Source organism: Dryobates pubescens, chromosome 9, assembly GCF_014839835.1.
Source record: "Dryobates pubescens isolate bDryPub1 chromosome 9, bDryPub1.pri, whole genome shotgun sequence".
NCBI lineage: Eukaryota > Metazoa > Chordata > Aves > Piciformes > Picidae > Dryobates > Dryobates pubescens.
In genome coordinates, this window is record NC_071620.1 from 12,776,505 (window position 1) to 12,794,914 (window position 18,410).

The 18,410-nt window shown below is 43.6% G+C and overlaps 1 protein-coding gene across 1 annotated transcript; it reads right to left on the minus strand.

Moving 5' to 3' along the window:
• Positions 1 to 1,600: 1,600 nt before the first annotated feature.
• Positions 1,601 to 16,770, minus strand: LOC104302219 (carnosine dipeptidase 2). The gene is made up of 12 exons (XM_054164339.1): positions 16,678 to 16,770; positions 14,313 to 14,402; positions 13,113 to 13,256; positions 10,061 to 10,223; positions 8,492 to 8,580; positions 7,404 to 7,604; positions 6,832 to 6,916; positions 6,121 to 6,281; positions 4,079 to 4,243; positions 3,474 to 3,615; positions 2,736 to 2,883; positions 1,601 to 2,294 (listed from the first exon to the last, which is right to left on the minus strand). The coding sequence occupies exons 2-12, from the start codon at positions 14,370 to 14,372 to the stop codon at positions 2,222 to 2,224; spliced, it is 1,431 nt and encodes a 476-aa protein (XP_054020314.1). The 5' UTR covers positions 14,373 to 14,402; positions 16,678 to 16,770; the 3' UTR covers positions 1,601 to 2,221.
• Between the last annotated feature and the right edge of the window lie 1,640 nt (positions 16,771 to 18,410).

Consider the following 18,410-nt stretch of genomic DNA (forward strand, 5'->3'; position numbering starts at 1 on the left):
GATATTGATGACTTCCAACTTGAAATTTATGCACCTAAATAAACATGAAATGCCATGAAATCCCATAAAGGAGCTGTTCCTTCAGCAATATGCTCCTGTGCTCTTCAATAAACCTCCTGCATTTTCCTCAGCCAAAGTCACATTTTCATCTCCTTTTCCCAGGGTTCTTGCACTCACCCCATGCCAAAAATATTTCTGCTGTTTATCCAACAGGATCCAATTCCCAGGTTGTTCTTCAAACTTCCTTTTGCTCTGGGCATCCCTCACTTCTCTGCCACACTGTACTTATTGAAGTGCAGGACCTGATGCTGTGTCTTGTGTGAAACCAAAACTAAATACCCAAGAAACTAGTCACAAATTAAATAGGCCAACCACAGACATCCTCACTTGACATAGTTCACTGCATTATCAGTTTCCCTACTGCTCAAATAAGCTTTCTTTACTTGTGAGACACTAGTTATTACCTTAGTCCAGGATCTAGATATAAGTATCAGTATTTTTTCAATTTGATAGGTTGAACATGCAATAAGCTCAGGCACAGCCAGGAAATTGTCTTTTTTGTGTGTAAAAAGCAAGTCTAAGGTGTCAATTCAGTAACCAGGGAAGCTGCTTTAAGTACACTGACAAATGGGACTACTTACCCTCTATAACTGATTGATCTCAGCATAGAAATGACCTTCAAACATTGAAGCATGCCAGTCTTGCCCTGTGTACAGACCACAGGTTGCAGCAGGGCAGTTTCACTGACTGAAGTATGACAATTCAGCAGCACACTAGCCGGTCTTTGTCCTTCTGGCACAAGGACTGACACAGGCACATGACATGGTTCTCAGACTCCGCCCTAGCTGCAAGTGCCACATTTAATTGCACCAGGTTACCTCCAGCCAAACAACTTCCATGACAAACCACACTGAACAAACCAAACAAGGCAGACAAGGTTTAGAAGCTCCCCAGAGATAAGGTTCCTCCTGGCCCAGCAGCCATCCACTACTGAGATTACAGATCAAGCAACAGTGAAAACAGGCAAATGAAACATTCCTGTTCCCTGCCCCATAAGGAAGCATCACACAGTCTGTCAGGATACAGGGCTGCACCATGCTCTCAAGCAAAGCATCATTTGCCATACTTACCTGGCTTAGCCTGCTAATGACAGTGAAGGAATTCAAAAAGCAAGCCAAATCCAGTTCAGATTAACACATTTAAGAGGGTTTGGCTTTTTGACATAATACCAGAAGTGTTAAGAGTTCAACATTTCCAACAGAGAGATAGAAGTTGGATGTCAGTCAGCAGTTGCACTGAGTGCTGCTACTCTCGCTGCTTACGCCTACAAATTCCACCCATACCCTTGCAGTATCATCAGTTGTGCTACAGTATGACCTCTCTCAGAGCCAGAACAGAACTTTATGAACTTGTGTCCTCTCAGGAGATCAGGATTTAGCAACAGTTTCAAGTCCACAAGCTGTTATGGAGCCAAAGCCTAATCTGAATTGCCAGGAAGCACAGTCTCTGTAGCCCCACTACTCATCCAATTCTATAGCCATAGAATTCCTCCCAGGTTACCTGAAGTTGCCTTCCCTCCCAAGTCACTATCCAATCCTTAGAGACCAAGAGCCAAACTCTAGAGCATGATTATTTATTGTCCTTTTTAGGGAGTAAAAAGGCAGCTTTACAAAAGGATGGTCAGCAGTCACAGTGAATTTTGTTATAGCCTCATACACCGTAGACTGAAGCCTGCAGGCAGGTATCAACTGTAAGAGACAAACTGCTCTTCTGAATCACTCAGTCAGCAAGACAGATGCCTCATTACAGCTTGAACACATTCCAGTACAGCCCCATAATCAGTCACTTTGACTACTTCCAAGACATATCCAGGAATCAGAGTCCTAAATTTGGCTGGTAGTCCTGCAACTGATGTGGTTGATTCAACAGCTGAGAGCAAACCATTCCTCCTCCTTTACAGAAGTAGATTAATACAGCAAACCACAATTTTGAAGTGAAACAGAAGGGACAAAGTTGCTGTTCAGGACTGCTGACCAAAAGAATGGTCTGTCATTTGAAGAGAGTTTTGGCATAAAGTTGTCAAGTGGGACTGCATGCTTCCCTCTCCCCCACCAAAGCTGTGGAATGCTGGTGGAAAAGGGGAGCCATGTAAGACTTGCTAATTGATGACACTTTGTAAGAAAACTCAGGCTTCTGATCCATGAGCCAGAAAGTAAGGTGTCTAAGAGTCTTTCAGCTGGGAGACTTCATAGAGGTATGCACCAAGCATCTTCACTCCCTGGATGTAGTTGTACCTGGAAAGCAGATAGAGTTTCCATTAGTACTGTCTATGTTTGAACTCTGTTTCTTGTAGCTGTGCATTTTGCAGTATTAGTCCCACACAGACAAGAGATGCTGTAAGCACTACTGTTGCAGCAATAGATACTATGCTCCTAACATCTCTGGAATCTCCATTGACAACAGAAGGTCAGCCTTGGGGTAGGTGAGGGCAGCCAAGCTTGGAGACCTACACGTAAACACTGTTTCTGGGTTGAAGTATATAAAACAAGAAGCATTAATGAGATCAAGATCCAGCTACAAACTACAGTTACCTACCCAGTCAGCCTCTGATAGGGATGTGTTGCTTTGCCTTCCAGAGAGAGAAAAACACAAGCCTGATTCTTCTTGGTCCTCAATATAAGACATGACAATACCCAGTAAAAGTGGGCCTGGAACAGGGATAAATATTCTCTTACCTATTTAACTTCTCATTTTGAGAGTGGGCACCATCATCTGCAGCTCCAACAGGAAGCAGCATGACATTCTTGCCTGTTGCTTCTTGAAAGGTAAGGGTAACAGGAATGCTTCCTCCCTCCCTTGTCAGGTCTGGTTCAACTCCAAAAACTAGAACAAAGTGATACTCACAGTCAGTTTGGAATTCATTTGTTTGTCCAACACAGATCCCTACAGCAATCAAGTGCCAACCACTTCTGCAGTCTAGCTGATTAATGAGAAAGATTTGGTCAGCACATGGTTACAGAAGTTGCAGAATTGTGGCATTTGCCCCCTAGATGTAGGGCTGGAGTACTGTCACTGAGTTCATTTACACTAACAATACATCTGAAAGGCTGTTGGTACTCCAACACAATTTGGCTTCACTCTAGCTGCCCTATGTGATCTAGCATAGCTAATTCAGAAGGATGATGGGATGGCTCAACTTTGAGGGCTATGCCTAAGTAGATCTGAACTACAGTCTCATCCTTATGCAAAAGCAACACTAACAATGAACTTGTTCCGGTACAGTAGGAATGAGCCTCATACCAAGTTTCTTCCTGTACCTGAGAACTGATTTTAAGGCTTGCACAGTATGCTTCCTTACTTGGTAAGGCAAACTTTCAGCAGGTGCAGAACACTGCAAACACAACCTCTTCAGTGTTTGAGGTGCTGGAACGAGTGTTTTTCACTCTTCCCCATGCCAAGTGGAACACACTGACCTGTTTTCATGGCCTTCCTTCCAGCCAGGTAATGGGGATCGTTGAAGTCTGACACCCAAGGTTTTCCACCATGGCCTAAGTATACTTTGAATTTGTTGGGGCTCTGCAGCTCTGCAAACTTTTTGCTCAAATAGTTTTCAACCTGTATGAAAGAACAGTTGTATCTACTGTTGGGGTGAAGATCATACACAAAGAGCTTCACAGGGACTTGCAGGTCACTACTTTTCCTAGTACTGTTATTTCATATTATTCCTATGTATCTCTGTTCTAGAGTATCCCCCTTAGGCAAGCTAACAGTATACTGCAGAGGAGTTGGCCAATAGGTCAAACCCTTATGCTTTTGAATACCTCTGGCAATTCAAGTGCATTACAATTAAATTAGCATTTACTTCTGAGCCCTTTACTCAGGTTAGCTGAGAGAAATTCAACAGCCAGGCAAGAACAGCCCAATGTGGGACAATACAGCAATTCCCTTAGTTATCCAAGTTGAGGTGCAGGACAGGGAAGGTGGTAGCAAAGCAAACAAACCAGAAGTATTCTTCTCCCAAGGCATGGAGAAGTTTAGAGAATAGTTGTTTTGATACCATCAATCCATCTCAACATACATGCTTTGTGACTTCTTCAGGATTCATGTTTGGCACTAGTCTGATTGAGAACTTGCCAATCACTTTCCTAGGAATCACAGTCTTGGCTCCAGAGGCTGAAAAGGCTCCTTCAATTCCATGAAGAGACAAGGAAGGGTATCTCCACCTATGCATAAGGATATCTCTCTGCAGGAGCAAAGGGAAAAATACAATACTTGAAATGTGACAGAGTTCCCCAAAGTAACAATTTCTTCAGATGAACACTTCACAAGAAACTGCTTTCTCTCATGAAGAAATGCAACTCATCCAAGACTACTCAGCTATAAACAGCTGTTACTCCCATTAAGAATGTTTTGATACAACAGTGGGGTTTTCATCACCCTAAAAGCTCTAGTCTGGCTTTCTTAGTTCTGCAGAACTTATGGGGCATGACCAGCCTTATTCTGACAAGCACACAAATACAATTTATAAGGGGCTCAAGCACAGTGTGTACATAGTGCATTAGAAGCTCTGGTTCCCACTGCCTCACATCTGGCAGCTGCCTTCATCACTGAGTCACAGGCTTATGAAGATCACAGGCTTTCTAAAAGTCTCACCCCTGTGCTGAGGCACACTGTGCTCCTTGATATCATCTACTGTAACTGCTCCAGGTTGATTGAAGTGAGCATTACTGCCTCTTTCAGATGCACTTCTGCATTTCCTCCTTGTTGCCTTGGCACAACTGTTCAGTAAGTACCCTGGGTACTTAATTCAACACTTGTGCCCTCTCCAGACAGCTACAGTATCTCAGGCCTAAATTCCACTGCAGAAATTCAGGAAACTGAAGTCTCATGGCATTAGTAAATAGCTTTTGTTCCAGGACAACCTGCCTTTTGCCATACTCAAAGCAAATGTAACTGCCTCAGTTCAAATCCCTCAAGCCCACTGTTTTTCACCTAGAGATTACAGCCTTCTCTCTCAGATCTCTCCTTAGCCCAAAGATTTCTCCTGCAAGCATGAAACTTAGAACCCTTGATAAATTCCACTAGGATTACAGTCTGCTGAAGTCTGAACAGCTTTAGTTCAGTATCATAAAGAGCATCTTGCCATCTCCTCATACACAAGCTACATTTCATCCATTATAGGACAAGCATAAACAAGGAAGTCTGTGTGCTCTCACTTGATGTAAACCTGAGCATGTAAAGATAAGGTTGAGGTTATAAATTTGTTACTTAGACATATTTGCATTGAGTCTGAAATCTCCTCCTGACAATACTAAAGACAAAACAGACCTGCACATCTAAACTTGTCTGTTACAAAACCCACTTCTGCTTTTATGGTAGATGTAAATATATTTAGTGTTTAATGGTTTAAAATTAGTAATACCTAGACATTGAAAGAGTCAGTGCTGTTAAAAGCATTAATTTGGAGAGCACCCAGGATGATAATTCAAGAAATTCAGACGTGAGTTTATTCAACTTGAGCCTGTTCAAAGATTTGGGCAGCTGCCTAGTTCATGGCTACAAAACAGCCCTTGCTTGCCAGGTCTGGGAAGATGTTCAATATGTCAACCTTACAGTAATCACAGCTAGACCAAGCTGTCTTCTCACCTAGTGAGAAGTCACCTTTATGAGCAACTACTATTATTGATAACCCACTGAACTTGCTACAGATGTAGTAAATCAGATCCTTTGTATAGGTGTGGTATCTGATCTCTGGAAAACTGCTGGCAGTTGTTATCTACTGTTAAGAATACAGAGCTTTCCTTATCCAGTGCTTTCAAGTTTGAAATGCTACTTCTACATAGACCACAGAGTAAATTGAAAGTTGTTTATACCATGTTCAAGGCAAGGAATCTAAGCTAGACTTAGTTTCCAAGTAACTAACCTTGCAGAGGAACTACTACTGTTAAGTAAGTAACTGTATAGCAGGGCAAGCTATCTCACAATTTTGAAGACATCAGATGATTGTCTGCACACTAAATTACTTGGTAACTACACAACTATCCACCAAAGCTTGTTTCTTTGAACACATGCTTGTACCAGCACAGTTAAGCAGGGCAGAGCGAGAGCAGCACAGTATACCTTTGTATCATGCAAGAGCTTTGCTGCTCCTACATCTTTTGCATATTCTGTCAGGTCAAAATCAATTTTCTCATATAGCATCAGCTCCTCATCAGTAACAGGTGCCACTGTTTCATTAATGCCTGGGATGAGAATCTTCCCTTTCTTGTCTACAAGAGAACCTGTAAACCAGAAGCACCTACTATTAGCATTCAACCAGGAGAAACAAGATGTCATTGTTTGCAACACTTTGCATGGGACAGAAGTCTGCCTTCTGCAAACTCTAATGAAATTCTGACTTCTGCCTTCCAGAGACTGTACCAATAAGCATGGGAGGCACTCAGGAAATTTGCAGCTATCCAAACTATGCACTTCCTTGCAACTGTATTTAATTCTACTGCTATATGTTTGAATGGCTATTGGTAGGCAGGACTCCCAAGGAATTCAATATGGCATCCATAGTTAAATCAACTCTTTTCTGCAAACTTGTCTAGCATGCAAGTTTGCTGCAAGAGTTTTAGGAAAAGCTAAAGCAGATAGCTTCTTGGCAAGACTTTCCGCATTCCTGTACCTAAGGCATCAGCCTTGTATGCCTGGCATGCACTATTTCACTGGTCATTGCTTTGCTAGTGTAAGCAGCCCTCAGGTGCCCCCCTCACTGCAAACTCACTCATGCTTTAGTGGCTCTTGCTCCCACTTTGAATGCATTCAGTGAAACCTGCTTTTTCTTACCCATGAGTGTAATGAGATCAGTCATGGCCTCATGCACTGAACCACCATAAACTCCAGAGTGAAGGTCTTTGTCACTACATTCAACCTGGTTTGAAGTGAATCAAGATTCAGGTTAATTTTAGCACAAAGATACTGTCAAACGCACAGACTTTTACCCCAGCTTTTTGCTGCATGTATTTTGAGAATGCATCTGCTTTTGAAACCAGACCATTTCATTGCAGCAAACATTTTATTGCTCTGTAGAGTACAGGTCCTTAAACACTGACTGTCCCAACCTTTGAACTTCAGTGGTGACATCTCTTCCTGAACTGCAGGAAATACCTGGAGAAAGATATCTATGACATGAGACTCTTCCAGTGAAGATATTGCCTTATCTTGCTTCAGACATCTGAAAGCTATCCCTCCCACTCAAATATCATATCAGGTAGTAAAAGGCAGATAGTTTCTGCTAATGGTCTAAACGTCCTACTTAAATAGGCACACCTTTTCTGAAAAGCTATGGGCATGCAAAATTCAGAGCTACCACTCTTCCCCAGTAGAGAAATTTAATACTGTCTTTGCAGTGCACTTACCTCTATAAAGTAGTAGCAGATACCCCTCAAGCCATAGGTGATACAAGGCTTCTTCTTGCCTAGCCAGTAGTTGTCAGAAATGCAAACGTAATCCACATCTTTGAAGAACGTATCACGCTGAGCAAAAATCAGTTCATCAAGGCCTTCAGACCCAGATTCTTCCATACCCTCTAAGCAGAACTTCACATTTACTGGAAACTCCTTTGAGAAGTAAAACACAAGAGCAGATTAAGTACGTGAAAGCATTTGACTCCTTCAAGGATGAAGATTATGAACCACTGATGTGCAAAGGAGGAAAGTGGACATGGATAAATTAGTTCCATGACAGTGGAGTTTAATTATACACAAGGTATTAAAGTCTGGACTGTGATTATGTTGAAGACTCTTACACCACTATTTCATGGAATTCAAGTTCTTCAAAAAGTTTAAACTAAGCTCCAGAACAACTTGTTCCAAATCCTCTTAATTGTGGGAACACATTAGAAATCTGTGGTCAGAGGTAAATTATAGCGCTAGGAAAATGATTATTAACCTCAGAAACTGCATGCCACAGCAGAGTCAGAACTACCCTGTCTATCCAGTCTGCCATGTTCTATGTCTAGAGAGTGCTTGAGAACTGGTAATTCTTCTCACAAGTAGTAGCAGCTTGTCTTGCAAGATTAAGCAGGCACCCTAATCTATTTCTGATAGTGCTTTCTTGGAAGCTTCCAGTTTAGTGTTACTATGTTAATCTGTAATTAGAGGTCAGTGGCAGTGAGATATTAAGGCTAATGGCCAAGCTAATTTGACATCTTTCATGTAAAGTGGTCACACTTGTTTTTTCTCCCTGCCTGCCCCAAACACTTGTGTATGTACTTTCCTTCCTACACACTGTTAAAGCAAAAATGTTTAAAGTGCAATCCATGCATCTACAAAATTAACCTGTCAGCAAGTCAACCCTACTGACATCAGAACATTTAAAGGACTATTGTATCACTCCTGATCAGCTGAATAAGCAGGCTTGCCTCACAAGGGTTTGTAGCTTGGATAACATTTATTGCTCAGCTCAGTTGTATGTAAAAAGGCAGAATACATTTTTGAGCACGTACCTGGTTAGTTTGTTGATAAGCTTCCAAGGCATTCAGCCAGGCAAGCACTGGACCTTTGTCATCTGTTGATCCTCGCCCATACAGCTTTCCTGTAGAAACAAGATACAAATTAACCAGTGAGAAAAAGTCATGATGAAACTTCAGTCATCTCTTACCTGAACGAGAAAACTTTCTGGGGTAAGATTTTTAGCCCTGCTTATATTAATTTCCATTTCTGACTCTTCTGACAGCAGCTTTACATCCCACTTCATAGACCCATGCAAGTGGAATAGGTACAGCACTGCAGTAGTTCTATTGCTGAGCTATCCCACTTCTTCCCCAGCTGCTCCCTGGATAGGAGTTGAATATGCCTGGAAAAGATCTGCCTTGGGATATGTCATTCCCACATCTTTCAATATTTCCTGTAAACACAGTAGTAAGGGTATAGGAACATGATACCTCCTTTTAACAGAGATTTATTCAGTATTAGCTTCAGTTCAGAGATTTTGTCCAAAGAGTAAGAATTCAGTAGCCTATAACCAGATAAAAGTGAATATCCCCAGACAGGGCTTTAGTCAAACATGTTTTACAGGCTACAGGAGGTCCCAGGCAATGCGGTACATGGGATCACACTAGAGGTAGGTATTGCTGCAACTCAGAGCTGTGGCTGCAACCCCAGAGCACACCAGTGACAGAACAGGCCAGACAGCTTGTAAGGTGAGGAGCCATAGATAAATATGCCTATTACACTGCCAGGCTGCAGAGATAATACACAGCCTGAGGCAAGTCTACCCCTTGCTATCAAATGAGATAATCCCACTTACTAACTTGGACTCTGTTGCCTGTGACCAAGTGCCTGAGCAGAAATACAAGTTACCACAGAGTGCTTTTTTTCTTGGCAATGATTTATGCTTATGCAACACAGTTACACATCCCTCGATTCATATGACCTTTGACACAACACTGAGCAAATGAAACAAGGAAGAGACTGTTGGTAGTACCAGCTTTAAACAGAAAAGAGTCTTAGTCTCCTCCACATTATTAGCAAAGGAGTTACTGCACAATTTCTTCTCTCCCACTCATGGGAGAGGGACACTTGCCTGGGCACTAGCTCTGTAAGACAGATTCTGCAGTACTCACTGCAGCACAACATGTGAACACAAGGCAACCCAAGGAGGCTGCTGTGCTACTTCTGTTTCGAGGAGTGAGGAGACAAGCATTTGTCTCCTCTAGTGGTTCAAACTCCAACATGACCTTGAAGGGTGCAAATTGTGAACAGCACAAGAAAGTAATTCTTGAAAACTTTCTGGGAACAAACTGATACCGTGGAAAGCAGCAGTTAAGACTTTCCTGTAGCTGCAAGGAAAACATGGAAATACAGCCTACACTAGCAGAAAAAAACCAAGCCCTACTAGCAGCTGAAATATGTGCAGTTCTACTTTTTTACCATTTCCCCTCCTACTTTATCTCAACATTATTAAACATCCATTGTCTGTTCTTACTCTCCTTCCTTTAAGGGCACAACTTTAGAACAGTTGAGAAATACCACACTTGAATTGTTCCTGAGTTTGTGAAGCCTGCAGCTCTTACCATCTCTTTCTACCAGTGTGAAGGGCTCACTATCCCAGCCATCCTCTAGTGCTGCTGGCTGAACATCCAGGTGACCATATACACAAACTGTCTTCTTGCGTGGATCTGAGCCAAGTGTTCCCAGAACAATTGGTGGTAGAGGGATCTCTGATCCATCAGGCAGCTAAAAATAGGAGGCAAGAAGTTTTATTCACATATGAAATGCCAGTGGTACATTTTTATCAGATGAATGAATTACTTAAGATTATGAAGGTTATTAAAGTAGAGGCAAAGAGTAAGCTACTTAAACTAATTGCCAGAAGCACTGTGCTGAAGGCACAAGAGCACCATGCCAGTAAGTTTCCTGACAAGTCCCAGTAGTATGTTCCAAGCCACTCAGAACTGTTAGCTTCAAACTAACAATCCTACATCAGGTTTTAGCAGAGCAAGCTGTCTGCATGCCAGACTGTCACATCTAATGCTGACCTAAGCACAAGTGATAAAACTCCATTCAATATTGCATTCTGCATTGCTTGTTGCTGCACTTTCATTCTTCCCACAGTACAGCTCCACATAAAAGTTTCCTGACATTGTCATCACTGAGTCTAACACACATCTACACCTAGTAAGGTCAGCATAAGAGCTGCACTTCTCTACACCAGCTTACAGTGTTAAGGGACAGGGTAGTGCCAATGAACTTAGTTCAAGAGATGAATTTGGCTTAGTCCTTTGGAACACTCCATAAGCAATTATCACACACTATTCTCAGTCAGCATCTATTTCCCTTCCACTGAGGATATATTCCTAAGATACTGTTCAGCAGATCAAGATCAGCTGTGACTTTTTGCTCATACAAGTTCCAAGTTTCATTTCTTATGAAGAGGTTACATGGCCCTTGGCCAGCTGCAGCTCTAAGTGATTAAAGCATTGGGGCAAGAATTCACACTAAGGCTAATCAGTGCCCAGTACAAGCTGCTTGTGCAATATACATAATACAGTAACTGGTCCTGTCTATATTTAATAGTAATAAATAATTCAAACACTACAGTTAATTTTAATCCAGCTGCAAGAGTTTTCTAAGCTCTACATGCTCTGTAAAATCAGTTCTTGTCCTCAAAAAGTTACACGATGAAGGGAACAAGTTTGCTTCTGAATTAACTGAAACTTTTGAGGGGATTTTAGGCTGTAGTGGCAGTGCTAGAACTGTCCTACAAATTCCCTCCCAAGAGGGCACATGAAGCCAGCTGCTTCCCTGCTGGGACCTGTAGTGCTACAAACAAATATAGTCCAGCTGCCAAAAGCTGGAACTGCTCCAGCTGGCAACCACCAGCACCAGTTACAATGAAGATCTTCCAAAGCTAGCAAACACCAGTGCAACAGAATCTTGAACACCACTGTCCAAATGCTAAGTCTAACAATTCTGGTATAGGTCTTTATTACAGAATCACAGAACTGATAGGTGTTGGAATGCTTATTGTGACATGTAGTGACAAGGCACTTTGGAAGAGCAGTATCAAGTGGATAGCTCCCCAGGACAAGACTATAATTCTCGTAAGCACATACATTTCTCAGGTGAAAAATCAGTTTAGCTACTTAAAAACAAGAAAGGGATTCATCTTAAGGATCCTTCTGTATCTGGTAAGGGAGCAGTGCTATCTTGTGACAAATAGAACAGTTCTGGAAAACCCTAAAATGCTTTTGGGAGACTTACTGAAACTTTGGTCAGCATCTTGATCTGTGGTCCTGCACCAGCTTGCTGTTAAAAACATCTAGTGATTTTGTTTGCAGGTGCTCTGCTCATGTTCAGTTAGGGTATTTAAAATACAGTTAATACAAAGCCCAAAGTGTAACATCACATGTATAACTGATCTGGATCCTAAGCTTTACTAGAGAAAATGGGTTTCAACAGGACTGTGTGGCAGGAAAGACATTATCATACAGCCCAACCAACTACTGCCCTTCCAGGCCATTACCTACAAGAGCCTTGTATGGTGATCCTGGCCAGAAGACTGGCAGACATCAAGGAATTAGTGACCCACAGTTACCCTTAGTACACCCAGACCTGTGCTGTGTTACGCTGCACATCCAGCTTCACTTTCCTGCCTCTATTGTACTGTGCATATCCTTGGGCTGCAAGATAAACTCAGCCAGCTGTCACTTGCAGGGAGTTCCTACTTGATGCAGGTGATTACACTACCTGCATGTCCTTGTCTTTATCTGAAAGTGCAGAGGAAGATCTCACGTGAACATTCCTTTCTGTTTGGCAGTGGAATCAAACAGCTTGAGTAAATAAAATGGGGTAATGTCCCATGAATGTTATCTGTACAGCATGCTGACCAGAAGCCTGCTAGATACTGCGCAGCTTTGGGGTTTCCAGCATCGGATTACCTATACTATCCTCTTTATTGGGGTAGTGCTAACAAATAGCTTTTTAGATGGTACTTTACAGAGTGTAAGTGCCTTTCCTACTCAGATTAAAAATCAGGACCTCCTAGTGCAAAGCACCTTGTATTCTGAAGAGACTTTGTGGTAGTTTTAGGCTGTACCTTTAAAGTTTTCCACAGATCTTGAACAGAAAGTAGTAACATGTAACAAAAGCACTATTGGGTGTAAAAAGGAAAATAGTAAGTTCTAAACAATCCACTGGACAGACAACAAACAAGCTAGTAAAGAAAACTCTCTCCCCCTTGGTTTCCTCTCTCTGGGAGACAGTAACTTGCTTGTGCTTGGCCTTGGCTGTGTTCTTTGTTTTGGCTGAGTATTGTAACAAAATAACTCTCCTCTCTTTTCTGGTGTCCCTTTGTGTTCAGGGGGTAAGGAGCGGGGCAGGGAGTGGGAAGCTATTAGCAGGTCCCCTGGTTTTTGACCAGGGGGTTCTTGTGCTGCTTATAAACTAAATACCCGCAAGTACTGTACATTTTGTACATATTCATTGCATTGTAGATTGTAGTTTTGCTTGTAAATACAGCTTCATTTGCTTCCAACTAGGCTGGTCTGGCAATTTAATGTTGGGGGGGATTTTCAACCCACCACAGACTACTTCTACTAAGCTGGAATGGAGATGCTCACATACCTTTTGTTTCCCAATGTCCATAAGGCGGGTTGTGCCTCCCAGCCTCTCAATGTCCTTTGCAGCCACCTCCATCATGCGCCTGATTTCAGGCCTCTTCTCCGGCCACGCGGACACGCTCTGGATGGCCACCCATTGAGCCAGGCGCTACAGAAAGGGGGGAAAGCAAAAGGGTGTCCTGCACAGGATTTGTGGCATGGGAGGGAGGCACTACAGAAATACACCACCTTGACATTCAACTAATACTGTTCTAGTCAAACTTAACCTTGAGACGGAGCAGCTCTGTCCTTCTGTCAAAAGAATAATCATTAACATTACCCTCAAAAGCGCTCTAAAACCTCACTTTACAACTGCTGCCCATTCAGCATAGCACAAAGTCTACCGATACAGAAGGTAAGCTTCTGAGCCTACTGACAGCTTATGTGTGTTGTGCCTCTCCAGCTGCAGTTCTTTAAGCATCCAGAAACAGTTTGTCTTTCAGGCTTCTCAGAAAGGCTGCCTTAGCTTTTTCACCCCTACATAAGATCAGCTGAAGAAGTCAGGCTGAACACTTGGCATCTGTTGCCTGAGAGTTTACAGTGCTGTATCACTGATGGAAATGCAAGGCACATAAATAGCAGCTTAAACAGTAATAAGCAGAAAGTAAGTTCTCTCTGTATCCCAGCATGCACAGTTTCATATGACAAAGCTTTATTTCAGCCATGTTTGTATCTTTCCCATCTCAAAAGGGGGAAGGTAGTAGAAGCCCAGGGAGGTGGTGGAGTCACCGTCCCTGGAGGTGTTTAAGAAGAGATTGGACATGGCACTTGGTGCCATGGTCTAGTCATGAGGTCTGTGGAGACAGGTTGGACTTGATGATCCTTGGGGTCTCTTCCAACCAGTTATACTGTGATACTGTGAAGCCTAACTTGGCACTGAGGAGCCAGTGCAAACTTCTTGTACCTCTAATAGTCACTGCTCACCTTGTCAACTCATGGAGCATTTCCTCAAATCTACCATAGAGATTTAAGCCTTTGAATACAACGATGCCTCAGCTTAAGAAACAGTTTTCTAGCTTGGCTCGAATCAGTTACACCTGCTGCCTGCCCCCCTCTCCCCAGTTACTTGACATTTTTCTTACACAGGTGTAACAACAAGCTTGACCAACAGACTTTTAATATCCCATAGCTGTCTACTGCAGGACAAAACTCAAAGAAAGCTTACCTGAATATAGAGATCCTGGTGCTCATCAATGTATTTAAAAAGTGTTTCAAGAGCAGACATTTTCAGACCAGAATGAGATTGCTGAAGATGCTGTGACAGAAAAATATTTTAGCATTCACAGCTTCAGGAAGCAAGTCAGTAATCAAGTAGACTCAGAAGACTTTCACCTTTCAGATGCTAGTGCCACACATCAGGCTGTGCTAATATAAAACTTGAGGCCACTCCCTCTCAAAAACACACACTGAAGTGGTTACACAAAAGCATATTAAATCTTAACACAAGTGGTTCTCCCCCTCCCCCCAAATAACTTTGCAAGTTAGTCTGAGCAAACTTCTCTATAGAGATACTTCAATCAAGGCATGCATTTTACTTTACTGCTGAATTACAGGCAAAATGTTACTCAAAGGCAATTTCAAAGAGCAGATTTCATTATGAGAGTTCAACTAAGTGTGCCATTGAATGCTATCAGCTCGGCCTAAGAAAGCATCACACTTTGTGCTCTTCAAAGGAGACTAAAGGCAGGCTTAAAACTGTGTTCTTCAGCTTTCAAGTCCCAACCTGCTACTTAGCCTTCTCAAAGAAGGTCACAGCAAAGCCAAAGGAACAGAAACCAGCTCCAGCAGACTGTGAGCAAGTGGTCAGTGACTACTTCAGCACTACCATTTCCTTATTTTGTTGTAGTTTCAGCAGAAGCTTGTGAGAGAAAATCCAAGACCTCCCCCCTCCTCAGCTTACTTTCTTACCAGTCCAAAGTCCATATTAGAAAGACAATGTCCACTCAACCAACAAGCTTCAATGTATTTCAAGTTAGAGCTGAAGATACTACACCTCCTTTAAGCCAGGCAAATAGAAAAGCCCCAGGGCATGCAACACATTGAACAAGCACATTCAGCAGCACCAACTGCTGTGATTCAGTGTTTTGTTCAGTCAGCTTTACGCCAGATCCTGCAAGCCTTTCTCCCACTTCCACACAGAAGTCACAAGACAAGTATGCTAGTTGTTAAGACATTTGACTGTCTTGGGATTTCCTGAACAGCTGACTACTCTACATAACTGAATAAAGTCAAGCTGCATGTTGTCCCACACCACATACTGCAATATAAATACATCCTACCACCTCTGATCCACAAATGAATCAAACCCACATTTTTTCAACCGGGATTGTGCTTAGATCACTGATGTCTGACATACAAAAATCCTTTCACTCACTAGAGATTGCTTCTACTGAATTTAAAGCATCCATCAAGTTTAAATTTGGGTAATGAGTTTCAAGCACCAATTAGAACAACCCCAAGTCAGACATCCCAATCATTCCACAGCCATAAATGGTGAAACTAACATCTTCAAAAAGACTACATAGACAGAGGCAAGTTAGAGCAATGCTTCTCATGGAAAACTGGTTTCCCTAATGAAGCCACTATCCTCACACAGAGCTCAGTCATGATTCACCTGCAGCTTTTCAGAAAAACCAGCAAATGTGTCATTCCCGAGCACCTCAGCCAGGTCCTATAGCACCATCAAAGCTTTAGCTTCACAGCACAAACAGTGCTACATAGAGACTGATACTCTGTCCAATACAAACAAGACCTGAACTACTTGCTAAGTCAGGGACTACTTTAAGCATCACTTTAAACATAACTGCATAATAGTAAAAATTACAGGGGCCTTCCTACCTGCACAGAAAGGGCTCCACAGTTCTACCTTTTCACAGCACTATAGCAGTTCCATTATTAAGTAAGATAACCCAAGGGGCTATCGGTACACTACAGCAGCTTTGCCCTCCTTACCCACAGGCAAGCTTAGTATCCCAGCTGACAGAGCTTAATCGAGCAGAGAGGTCTGTAGCCATAACAGAGCACTCACTGCCCTCCACAAGCCACTGAAAGTAGGTGCATACGGCCCCGTGCCCACATTACAGGCCCTGCTATCTGGGCTGAGGTTAACTTAACAGGTCAGATTTGGGACTTGACAAGATTTGCAGCAAAAGTCACCGTCCGCCGCAGCTGCCAGCTCTGAGGGGAAAGCCTCGGGGAGGGAGGGAGACCAGTCGCTGGGTTCCTAAAGACTGAAACAGCCTCACGGGAGAGAGAACGTGCGGAAGCGGACGGGGGGCAGTGGCGGTATTCCCCTGACAAGCAGCCACAGCGCTGCCGCGCCCGGGCCCAGACACGAAACTGGCCAGGCGCTTCTTACCGCGGGACACCGAGCAAGGCCCGGCTCCGCAGGGACGCCGCGCACCCGGCGCCTCCCTGCAGGGCCGCGGTAAAGGCAGGCGTGGCTCTGCGCACCGGGCCACCGCGCCACAACGCGAAAAAGGACCGGACCCGACCCGGCCCACCCCACACACCGCAAAGCCGCCACTCACGCTGCCCACAGCGTCCTGACTCCCTATTGCAGGCGTCAGCACCGCCACGGCGGAGCTTTAAATACCCCCGCGCTAGCCCCGCCCCGCGCCGTGCGCCGCGGTGGCCAATCCCCGGGCAAGGAGAGGGAGAGCGGAGGCCGCGCGCATCCCGGGGCGGGGCTTTGCTGGACGGCGGGGCGGGGCCGCGTCCTGAGGGGGTAGTCGGGGGGGAGTGGGTGAGGGCTAGGGCTCTCCAGCGCCCCCAGCGGCTGCGCCGGGCTGCGGTGGAGGCGAGAGCTAAGCTGTGCTCTGTCCTGCATGCGGCAGCCACCACAAGGTACTCGGATGCTGATGAGCCCCCCAGTGCTTCTCCAGTAATGAGCAAATGCATAAATAATGCCAGAGAAATATGAAAAATAATGCCAGAGATAATAAGGAAGAATATAATATGGGCAAATGGAATATGGAAAAAATCTGGGAGAACTTGTCCAGACCCTGTCAGGACAACTGCATGATTCCTGCCAAAGATGGAATTGTCCTTATGACCTTTCTACATTTGTGGTTTAGATAGATTAAATACATTTACACAGGCAGGGCCTGCACATGGGTCTGAGAAATCCCAAACACAAATACAGGCTGGGCAATGAATGAAGAGCAGCCCTGCAGAGGACTTGGGGGAGAAGGGGGTGGACAAAAAAGTGATTATCAGCCAGCAACATGCACTAGCAGCCCAGCTCTAGTGAGATACCACCTGCACAACTGTTTTGTTCTGGAGCCTCCAACACAAGATGAACATGGAACTGCTTGACCAAGTCCAGAAGAGAGCCACAAAGATGGTCATGGGGCTGGAGAATCTCTTCTGTGAGGACAGGCAGAGAGAGTTGGCATTGTGCATCATGGAGAAGACTCTGGGGAGACCTTATAACAGCCTTCTAGTACCTAAAGCAGGGCTACAGGAAAGATGGAAGATGTAGTGATTGGATAAGTGGAAACAGTTTCAGAAGAAAAAAAGAAAAGAAAAAAGAAAGGGGGAAGACTTAGACTAGAGAGTAGGAAGAAATTCTCCACCATGAGGGTGGTGAGACACTGCAACAGATTGCCCAGAGCAGTTGTGGATATCCCACTGAGAAGCATTCAAGGCCAGGCTGGAAGGGCTTTGAGCAACCTTGTCTAGTTGAAGTTGCCCCTGCCCATGGTAGGGGAGTTGGAACAAGATGATATTTATGGTGCCTTCCAATCCAAAGCATTCAATGATTCTATGATTTAGATGTGGTGTATATAGATTAGATGAGAAAAGTTTAATACAAACAGTGAGATGCAAAAGCAAAGTCAGATCACCTAGTGAAGAGTTTTCTTGGCTCCTAAGAATGTTGGAAAGGCATAACATCATTCCAAGCACAGAAAGATAAAAGTTCAGGCAAGGTTTACTGTCACCCAGCTCCTGACCTAAATGAGGCAAGTCCTTTTGAGAGGGGAACTGCTAAAGCTTCTTCTGTCCTTGAGCAATTGAATAGCTTTGATATGTATAGCTGTTAACCATGTATATGTGTAATAATTTGGTAACTCATATTGCTTTATAGGCATTCTTAAAAGAATTGTAAAAATGGTGATTTGACACAGGCTGTAGTAAAAACATTTGTTGTCTGAGGGAGCTTCACCACCCAGTCAAAACTGTTGTTTGGTGTAGTTCTCAGTGCCACATTAGGAAATGTGCTGATAAAAGATGCTGAAAGCATAAGGCCAAGAGGTGGAGT

Excerpts from the sequence above, each read along its gene's own strand:
- LOC104302219 (XM_054164339.1), bottom strand. The coding sequence starts at position 14,372 with ATGTCTGCTCTTGAAACACTTTTTAAATACATTGATGAGCACCAGGAT. Across the intron at positions 10,224-13,112 it reads TGGACATTGGGAAACAAAAG|CTGCCTGATGGATCAGAGAT; the intron begins GTATGTGAGCAT and ends TCCTATTTTTAG. Across the intron at positions 6,282-6,831 it reads TGATCTCATTACACTCATGG|GTTCTCTTGTAGACAAGAAA; the intron begins GTAAGAAAAAGC and ends TCTGGTTTACAG.